The following is a 10927-nucleotide window of genomic DNA, read 5'->3' on the forward strand; positions in this document are numbered from 1 at the left end:
TTCCTAAACAGCTTATCTTTTACCTCCATGGAAGCCATTTTGTGGGTCCCTCAAATCTCCGGGGAATTATAGACATCAAATTAGTCATCAAATCTCACAGTGCTTCACCTCCGCCCATACTTGGCCACGTTCTCTGAACAACAAAGCACAAGGTGATCTCTGGCGTGTCCCCGAACGAACGTAATCGCTACGCCTGTCTTCTGTGCTCAAGGAAGCAGAAGAAAGTCAGGACCTGACCAGCGAAGAATGGTTCACAAAGTAACAACACCCCTCACAAATAAAGAAGTCTGCTACGACACACGGTTGCAATGCCAACTAATGCAAGTTTATTGAGAAATACACGGAGCAACGAGCTCCCTTTTTCAGAGACACAAAAGCAGAAGCCAGGCAATAAAGCGGCAAGGTGAAGACAAGCTGTTGGCAGGAGAACCTCTGGAAGTATCGTGGGTCCTCAGACTGGACTGAGGTGGCGAAACCTCTGGAAGCTTTGAGAAGTTTACACGGAACCAGAAACCAAACCTTAAAGTTATCTTGGGCTGACAAGAAACATTTTAGAGTGTCAAAGGCAGCTTGGGCATAGCTAGCAGTTAGCAACTTGGCAGTCAATAACATGATGAAGCATTCAGGCAGCATACAGGAAGGTCCCGGAAACACAGCTGGTGGGGCACGGAGACTCAACTGGCTCCCTGGCTCTTATGCACTTAGCAAGTTCTTCGGCAGCTGGACACACAGGACTGCTGGTATGTCCTGGAGACTCCACAGGTTGGTTGGCAGACAACAGTGGAGATGCCTCCCACGGGTTGGCAGGTGGTAGAGATACCTCCCACTGGTTGGCAGGTGGTAGAGATACCTCCCACTGGTTGGCAGGTGGTAGAGATGCCTCCCACTGGTTGGCAGGAGCTGGAAATTCCTCCCAGGGACTGACAGCCAGTGGACACAAAAGTGAGTGGCCGGCTACAGGGAGAACAGGGGTTGGAGACACAGGTAGTCTGTCGATTGCAAGTTACCTGGACAGGAGTGGAGATACAAGAAGTTCTCTGGTAGCATGTTGGCTGGCAGACACTAGGCTCACAGCATGACTCCTGACAATGGTCCAGGAGCCAGGACCCAGTTTGGAAGGAACTGGGCAAGTAGAGGCCACTCAGGCAGTCTGCATCTCGGGCTGAAGCTGTGGTAACTGGGCCCACTGGAGCAGTGTAACGTCCTCCAACTGGCCTGGAAGAACAATTTCTTGTGGAGCAGTTGAAAGACATGATGGCAGAGAGAGAGGGCTGCACTGTGTCCTCGAAGTTAGCTGAGTTATGAATGCTACTTCAGGCTCCTGGGCTTTTATATATCCTTGCTCATGGGTGGGGTTCCCGTGCTGGTTCCCTTGGCTTCTTTGGCTCACACCACCTTGCCTTAGAACATCTTGTGAATCTCCAAGTTAATTGTCCTTCGAGAAGCCTTCTCCCTCGTAAAGGACATTTAGTAGTTTGGTAACTAAATCGTAAGTCTCCTGCACTGTACTTTAGTCTGGGTTAAGAACGCAGTTGACAGCTTCAAAGCTATTGGTCATCCTTACCCACATTTCATCCCCTATTTATCTTGCATCTGATGAGTGTCCATCCAGCCACAACTCCAAACATGCAGCTGCTGCCCCACCAGCACACTCTCTCTCCCTTCTGGTCAGGGCTGATTGCAAGCTCACACCATGCTTGGTTTGTCATTGGCATTTAATAGGCTTTTGACATAACTTAATGAGTCACTCTTCCACAGCTAACGGGGCTTCTCAGAAGGGGAGTTGCCCCTTCAGAACACTTCATGGTAGCAATGAGAAGGCCTGTCAAGGAAAAGGACACAAAGATTTATCCAAATCAGGAGGTGAACCTCAGTTTTCCTTAATGTACCAAAGCAGAGAAAGCTCTGAGGTCCCTTTTTAGTCCATCCAGGCAGCAATTGAGAGGCTTGTTAACTGGAGCTGCAGTCACAGGCAACAGAGACCCTTTTTAAATAAATTGTTCGAGAATTATTCCTAAAAGTTTTACTCTACTAAAAATGACTAACAATTACTCGTGAGCCTCATTAGGATGCCAGGAGACAGGCTTCATTAATTTTAAAATTATTATAATGTTAATTTAAGAGACTACAGTGTCTTTCTCCCATTTTGCTCCATACAGTTGAAACATATTTATTTTCACACAAGCTATTATAGATAGGATGCATTTTAATCAAGAATAAACTAAAGACTCCCCAAGGTCATTGTCTTTATCACAGATAAGGGAAGGCGAGAATGGGTGGGATCAGGCACTTTATCAATGCTTGGTAGCAAATGAATATATGAAGAGCTTTCTGTAATACTTAATTATTCCTTTTATGCTTGGAGAACCATACTGATGTTGTTTTCAGTATAGTATAGTCAGCTCTGAGAAAGAAAATTGACTGTTTCTGAGTGTCCATCTGTACACAGGTAAATCACCTGTTTAAGCTACCAAAATAAATCATTCCAACACAGCTTAAGTAGCCAGAGATATTCCCACCTCAAAATAGCTATAAAAATCTGACATGACCTAGCTTATACGGGGAACAATAATAGATTTACATATATTTGAGGGCTACAGGCAGGGCCACAAAGAGAACAGTTTTACGTCAGAATGCATCAGAAGTCTCCTTGCAAGAAAAGCATCATTCATCTAATTAGAGGCTGATGATACACTCAACAATAGGATGCTGGACCGTGGGCTGCATTAGAAATCCCAAGGACCAACTTCAATGGCTCCAAGAATGTTCTCAGGAGCAAGGGGAAAGAGATTAATGAGATGACTACTTTCTACACTGTTGTGGCCATGATCTTTCCACCAGCAAGAATGCCCCATACGTTTGAAGGTCAGAGTGCCCGGTCAAGGGATGGGCTGGCTTGTTTTATAATAGATGAGTCGTTTACAGGCTTCTGCCCGCTGAGGACGTGCAGGACACAGGGAGGAGAAGTCAATAGTGCAAATGCAAAAGGAGTGAAGGCACAGACTCTGTCAGTGACTATTACTACATTCCTGGAATGGCAGAGGTGGTGTTGTTGTTGCTGTTGTTGTTGTTGTTGTTGCTTTGGGGTTTTTTTGAGAGATAGAGAGAGAGAACATGCAAACACATGTGCCACCGTGTGTGTGTGTGTGTGTGTGTGTGTGTGTGTGTGTGTGTGTGTGTGTAGGTCAGAAAACTTACAGGAGTCAGTTTTCTCCGTCTACCATGTGGGCTCAGACCATCAGACTCAGAGGCAGACAAACACCTTTACCATCTCGCCAGCTCATGACAGAATTTTTAGAACTCTTTATCTGTCTCTACTAAACTTTTCTACAGAGTGTTGAAAGTCACAAATCAGGAGTCCTAGAGAATGCCTTCCGTCAGCTTCAGGAGGAAAGGGAAGAGATGCTTTTAGAGCACGCACGGGCTTCGCATCCGGCTGGTAAGTCAGGAGCTTCATGGACCTGGAAGTAGACCTGGAAGTAGACCTGGAAGTAGACCTGGAAGTAGACCTGGAAGTACTTCGAGTACCAGGAGCTTCTCGCTGGTCCTTCCTACTGCTCCACGGAGGTGGTATCAGGCCCCCGTGACAGATGCAGAGTTCAGGCAGTCTCGGCAGCCATCCGAGTCATTCAGTTTATATCTGACTAAGTGAAAATTCAAATAGAGCAAAACCTAAGGGCAAGCAGGTCACAGCTGGGCGGTGGAACCATGCCGGGATGCCTTCATTAAAGTGTGATGAAGAATTCATTTCTTGACGTCAGACCACCAGCCCTACACTGATGACAGTATTAAAGATACAGTAACACTCCCCTCCAGGCCATTAACCATTTAGCAACAAAATAAATGGAAGAACTTGTTCTGCCTACCATTTAATACTTTTTATTTAACTAGAGTGAGATTCAAGGTCATTATAAGCAAAGCAAAACCAGAGATCCATCAGTAACTTGAAACTACAATTCGAATTCACAATTATTTATAATGGCCATTCATGTAACTAATTCTCAGAGAATAGCAGAGAAGAGAATTGGCTTGTCCATTTTCGACAGAATCTGCCATTTTGCAGATGTTAAATGAAAGCAATCAGTTGAATGGGTTCCCTGGATTTTAATTACTGACTGAAACTACTGGTCTACACTTACATTGTGGCTGAAAGCACTGGAATCTTATATTAAAATGATTTCGGCATTTACGAGTCATATTTTTCAGAGAGGTCAAGGCCTTGCGACAGAGAAATGAAAACTCTGTTCAGGCCGCTGCCATCCTCTGAAGCTGTGTCCAGAGCCTTGGGAACGCTTGTGTATACTTGCATGCAATTGAGTTGCAGAGTGAAGGGAACTGCTATGGTGTCCTCAAAGGGGGTCTCTCATGCTGAGGCGTTGGTATGAAATACAAGGCTCAGCTCACAAGTCTGTTGATACATTCATAAGTGAATGGACTATGGGGGAAGTGGTGGACACTTACTGATAGTGTGTCCTGCTTGGCATACATAGACCACTGGTGACATGTCTTTGAAGGGATTGGCCATGGATTCTTCCTCTCTCTCCTCTCCTCTGTCTCTGTCTCTGTCTCTGTCTCTCTCCCTCTCTTTCTTTCTCTCTCTGTCTCTCTCTTTCTCTCTCTCTGTCTCCCTGTCTCTCTCTGTCTCTGTTTCTCTGTCTCTCTCTCTCTCTCTCTTTCTTTTTTCCCATCTATGATTCTAGGCTTCTGTAAGATAAGCATCCTGTTCACAATACACACAAACACACGTGCACTCACATGCATGCACATACACATACATACACACACATATACACACACATGCACATTCATGGCACAGTGTTCTCCCTCGCTATAATCCAGACAGTAATGGAACTAACTGAATGCTGACAAAGCATGTGAAGCCATGCACCAAATCCATCTTCCTCCCTTAACCCATTTGGTCACAGCAATGAAACAGAGACAAATATAGCCACTGACACTCATGTGACACTCAAACGCCAGAGAATCGTAATTTGAGAATATTTTAAATGGAATTAATGGATCATACTTTTATTATGATTATAAGAAAATACAAACATTCAGCCAACTAGCCACTCTCATCCCATAGTCTGCAAAATATGAGGCGTCAGCACAGCAGAAACCAGCCTTTGAGGATGGCGTGCTGTCTCCCATTTGCAGAGCAAAAGTGAGGAGACTGAGATGAGAGCAGATGAGGAGGGAACAGAGGCCCACTCTCCCATTATCTTCATCACAGATGGGTGACTTGCTCTCATTTGTATAGAATGATCTAAATCTTATACAATAATTATCATGTGCTGGAAACGAGTGACTCTTTCACTCCGACTGAATCACAGCAATCACTTGCAAGGCCAACCATTTGGGAATAAAATGAGTTAAGCAGGTGCAGAAGGCTGAAGGTTTAGTATGCACAGAGGACGCTTCTCTTCAGAAAGTTGGGAATAATGTTGACCAATACTGGTCCAGAGAAAACGACTAATTGAGTCTCATCAAATACAGGCATGGTGGATTTGCAGAAAATCAATAAGCGTAAAACAAAATTTGGTTGCTCTCTACTTTGAAGAAGTGATTGTCTTCTCAAGATTAAGCTACTACTCGTGTCTTGAGAAATATAAAAGAAAATTCAAATTTTTATAGAGAGAACATTATGGTTGCCATGAAACTTAAAATTAATTCTATCTCAGCTGAGTAACTCTGCTTTCCTTTTTAACTTAACACAGACTCTAGATTGAATCTCCAGAATCTCTCCTAACTGAGCCATTAGAAACCCTCAAGGCTTGAGTGATGTACATTGCAAAAACTGAGATTTGTGCTCCAAACTCTCATCAAAAAGCACCAATCATAAGAAAAATGGAGTCTCTTTTGCTGGTGCCAACTGCGGAAACAGAAGACAGAGATTAAAATAAGCTAGGGACGTCCACTAAGATGACCACGTAGGTGCTGCTCAAAGAGCCCAAAGCCAGCACCGAGTAGCCATGTGATCTGCATAAAGAAAACAAAGCCTTCATAGAATACTGCTGGGGTTGAGGATTCCCGAAATAAACCATTCTCTCTCCATCTACTTTCAACTTCATGTGGTTGTCAGGGTGTGCTTTTTTTACCCTGAATCCAAATGAAGGTCCCACTGGGGAAGGTGAGTAGGATGTCGAGGGTGGATTCAAGGGTGGGTTCACGTGCAGCTGGCCTGTGCTCCATCCAGCCCTGTCCTCCCACTGGTGAGCAGATGTTACTGAGTAGTGCTAGTGTACAAGGCCTGAGATAGAAGACACTACTAGCTCATTCACTGTGTATCATCTACCCTGACTGAGAATCACCCCTGACCTGTGAGGTACCGAGCAGAGACAGGATGCAGCAACATAGACACAGGATTAGAAGGAAGGGCTCCTTCAAATCACCTGACTTGTGCCTATATCCTTTCAACGCAGCCAGAGGGGGCTTTGCAGTGCGAGTCTTCATTGGGCTCCTCCCACTTCTTCCTGTAGTCTCCTAGCAAGGCGTGGCCTTGCCTTTAGGGTCCTTCCTATACTTCCTGCTTCTCACCGAGTCCTCTGATACTTAGGCAAGTAGCGCAGGCTAACCTGGTCTAAGCACGTGTACGTGTCCATCAGAAGGGCTGCAAGCATGAAGACAAGGCTTCTTTCTATCTTTCCTCCTCTGGGTAAGTTGTGTGGAAGTTCACTTCAGAGTCCCACAGAGCCTGACCTAGTTAGTGGCTTGCAACAGCGATAAGCTTGGCAGACCCTTTTGAGGATTTTCCCCCACTCTATCGCTATCTCAGTGACTAATTACCCATAGTCAAATATTCCCTCAACTGTACTGAGTTCTGATTTTAGGGAAATTTAGATTGGGGTACCATGCTCTCATACTAATATATATAGCTAGAAATGATAACACATCTTCTAATCCCCCCTCAGAGCCTACCAAGGCACACCCTCTCTATCCATGCAATCCAGAAAGCATCTTAGATGCAAGCTGACGCTCAAACAGGTTGGTTTTTTTTTTTTTTTTTTTTTTTTTGGAGCCATTTCTGAAATGACCAAAGAAGAAACTGTGGCAGCCTTTATACACATTTTTACTGGAGCGATTAGTAAATTACTTAAAAGCAGAGAGAATCCGGTTTTTCTTTAGCACAGGCTGGTACCTAAGCAGTCCCAATTACTAAAGGATTGTATGATTTACTATCTTTAGTTTGATATCATGATTGTTTTCCAAAAGTAAAGGACCCTTTTATTTCTGAAAGGGATGTGGGATTCGGGAAAGATTTTAAGCAGTGAGTGTGTGGATCTGTTTTGGCTTTCATAGTCAAAACCTATTTCTGAATACATTGAAAAGTAAGACTGAGTTAGCAAAAAAAAAAAAAAAAATTCCATGAATACTATTGGCTAGTATAAGGTTTAAGGAAGGTATTATTGCTTAAGAAGTAACTTGAGGGCTAGTAAGGCACCCCAATGAGTAAGGGCAAGCAAAAGTACTTGCCACCAAGCTTGATGACCCAAGTTCAGTATCTATTGAATTGACCCTCAGATCAGGGACAAAACCCTGTCCTTAGACAGGTCACAGATGCAAGCAAAGAACCTACTACTACTACTAAATGGACATAGTAATAAACTGCCCCTACATTTTTACCTTTGTGCCCACAGATTAGTGCGGTTGACCACCCTAAGAGGCTTCAATTTGCAGATGATGGTGATTAGCACTGCAGAATTACTCAGCCCTAACAGGGAATCTTTATCTCAACCCGGCCTCTCCAAGCTCAAGGGTCACTGCAAGAGAGGATGGAGAAAGGTAAAAGACTACAGGGAAACAATATTTCACAGATACAGCAACATAGTTGAACAAATGAACCTACCACAGTTATGAAAGTGTGCACGAGGTCTATGCAAACTCAGGCCAGACAAAATCCCAGCATGGAGAGGAGAGGTGGGTGCTGAGTCCCACTTCTAGCTAAATACTCACAGGCAGTTGATAGCTGCTAAGAAGGAGACATAAATTTGGGTGGATAGGAATGGGGGTGAAGGTCTGGGAAGAGGAGATTGGGGAGAGGATATGACAGAAATGCACTAGACGGAGTTACCAAATAACTGATAAAAATGATAAAATAATAAATAAAAATTTAAAAGTAAACTGAGGAGCAGCATGAAGAGTGAGCAAAGAAAGGCAAAGAAAGGTGCCTGAGGCCAAGCTCAATGACCTAAATTCAATACCTGGTACCCACATGATAGAAAGAGAAAACTGACTCTTATAAACTGTCCTCTGCCAGGCAGTGGCAGCACATGTCTTTAATCCCAGCATTTGGGAGGCAGAGTCAGGCAGATTTCTGAGTTCGAGGCCAGCCTGGTCTACAGAGTGAGTTCCAGGACAGCCAGGGCTACTCAGAGAAACCCTGTCTCGGAAAAAAAAACAAAAAACAAAAAACAAGTTGTCCTCTAACTACCCACATGGCACATGCAGGGGCATATGCACACACACACATACACACACACACACACACACACACACACACACACACACAAGTGCAAAGATCAATACATAGTAAAAAATTAAATAAACATAGAAACAATAAAATTATTATTATAAATGAATATATGAATAACATGTTGATATAGAATATAGTAAAATTGTTCAGATATAAATTGTTAGTGATCTAATTAAATATTTAATTGGTTTAATGTATTTCAGAATAATAAGCGTATTTAAGTGGTTATTTTTTCACTTTTAGAGTCAAAGTCGCTCTAACTCACAGAAAGTAAATAAGTAAATAAGACTCAATCAGAACAAACTCATACTCCAACCACCTCTTCTCAATGCTAATTATCGATACTTTGTAATATACTACTTCCAAACTGACTATTACAGGACAATCATTTATTATGCCCATATATCTTGAGGTTCAAGAATTTGAACAAAAGAAAGCAGCGAAGGTTATGTCTGCTCTAGGACTTTTAGGGACAATCAAGAGGCTGTGAGCATTGAGGCTCACTCTCCCATTTGGTTTTGGTGCTTCCTGTCAGTTGGGATACCTCAGCATGTGACCAGGATGTCTCCAATGTGGGACTGATTTCAATAGTGAGAAACGGGGAACGGGAGAATTAAGGAGACACTTCTGCCCCAGCTTCAGAAGCCAGGCACATCACTCTGCCTTCTCTGTGTGTTTAAAGATAGCACTCAAGCAGAGGGAAAGTGCTAAGATTTTGTTAGCAGGGAAAGGTCATGGATGCTTTGTCTGTGAAACACTTGCTGTTCCCTGAATTTTTAAGGAGTCAGCATGGTGCTTGTTGAGATGGAATTTGTTTATTCTGAGGAAATCTGAATTTCATGTTTCTTCATGCTAGGGGTACTCAGAATAGACAGAGGGCTCATTTTCTGGGAGGCTCATGAGAGATGCTACAGGAATTACAGGTCCCGGGAGGGCAACCCTAAGCACAACTTCCACTTCAGATCCCAGCTGCTTGCCCTATGGTAGGCAATAAATAAACAAAGAGATCAATTCTCTGTCTTTCGAGTAGCGTGGACCATAGCACACCAATCTCTGCCAGCCAGCTTCTCTGCCAAACACCATGATGCTCCTTGGAGAGTGTGTATATTCAGGACATACAACTCTCAAAATTACTTAAGATGATAAGCACTTCGCTAGTCTAGAAGGCTCAGACCTTTGAAAACTAGGCAGTCTCAGATTTCTGAAGAATTCTTGCAGTTTTCTGTATGGCTGGTTATTTTTTTCTCGTCTGGCTTCCCAGAAGGAAGATCTGTTTGGGCTGGGAGTTGGGGAGTTTTAGTTTATCACTGCAGGGAAAGGCATGGCGGACCTCAGGTGGCTGGAGGATGCCCTGTCAGTTTCTTCACCAGAGCAGCCACTAAGCAGAGAAAACAAACTAGAACCAGCCGGAGGCAGGCAAGGACTTCAAAGGCCTGCTTCTAGCAATCTGCTTCTGCCAGACACACTTCAGCCTCTAAAGCTTCCTCAGCCTTCAAAATACATCAGCAGAAGCTGAGGACTGAGTGTTCAAGACACGTGTCTGGGAGGGATGCTGTGCAATCAAACCGTGACGATGAGTACCAATTATGAAGACAGAGTTAATACGAGAATGATCGCCAGTGTCAGGCACAGTCCTGGGAGTTGTCCCCACACTCTTAGACTTTGTTCTATTTTTTGGATTCATTTTGTTATTGTGGAGTTGGCATCCTTAAAATGCCTCTCAGGGTTACTAAATCCCCATTATGTAAAGTGAGGGTCAAACAAGACAGGAACCTCTAAAGAGAATCTATTGTAAATCATACTGAAGTCATCCCAGTACATTTGTACCAAGTGACCGGGGAGTTATATTGAGACTTTCCATCTGTAGGGCTCAGCCACAGATAAACAAAGTCACAGTTCAAGGCGAAGACGGGCTCTGCTGTTGGAAACTAAGCATGGGGTACTGGGCAGTCTTGCCTATGGCAGCTGACTTTGGTGATGAGCAAGTGAACCTGCGGTTGGCAGCTGCTTTAACTAAATAAGAAAAGAAGTAAACTGTTGACTGAATGGGCTCCTGGGGAATAGAATAGTCCGAAACACACATTCTGTTTCATCTTTTACTTCATGGTATAACTTTAAACACCAATTTTCCCCAACAACACAGCTTCCAATTTGTCTTTCCTGGTTCAAAAACCCACTGTGAGCTCCACAGCAACTGTCCATTCTGAAGAATCTAGATTTTGATACTACTGTAAAATATTGTAAAATAATTAGGAAGAACCCAAAAGAAATTAGCAGTGTAAAGGTGTATATCATATATTATGTTATTAAGAATATGAGTAATTGCAAATTTAGCACTGTCCTGGACTCTGAAGTTATACGTCAATACAAGAGAATGTCAACAGAAAGTAATGAGAATCAGGATGTGTGTGTGTGGGAGAGAGAGAGAGAGAGAGAGAGAGAGAGAGAGAGAGA

The 10927-nt window shown here is 43.5% G+C and overlaps 1 protein-coding gene across 3 annotated transcripts in view; it reads right to left on the reverse strand.

The window, feature by feature from the left end:
* Positions 1-306: 306 nt before the first annotated feature.
* LOC116086603 (keratin-associated protein 11-1) overlaps positions 307-10927 on the reverse strand; it is a 30029-nt gene continuing 19408 nt past the window's right edge. For all 3 annotated transcript variants that reach the window (XM_031364809.1, XM_031364807.1, XM_031364808.1), the window contains exon 2: positions 307-1822. In XM_031364809.1, coding sequence (XP_031220669.1) covers positions 702-1253 — 552 coding nt within the window. In that variant the 5' untranslated portion in view covers positions 1254-1822 and the 3' untranslated portion in view covers positions 307-701. The remainder of the gene's footprint in view (positions 1823-10927) is intronic.

The sequence above is a fragment of the Mastomys coucha genome, unplaced genomic scaffold, assembly GCF_008632895.1.
Source record: "Mastomys coucha isolate ucsf_1 unplaced genomic scaffold, UCSF_Mcou_1 pScaffold12, whole genome shotgun sequence".
NCBI classification, from domain to species: Eukaryota; Metazoa; Chordata; class Mammalia; order Rodentia; family Muridae; genus Mastomys; species Mastomys coucha.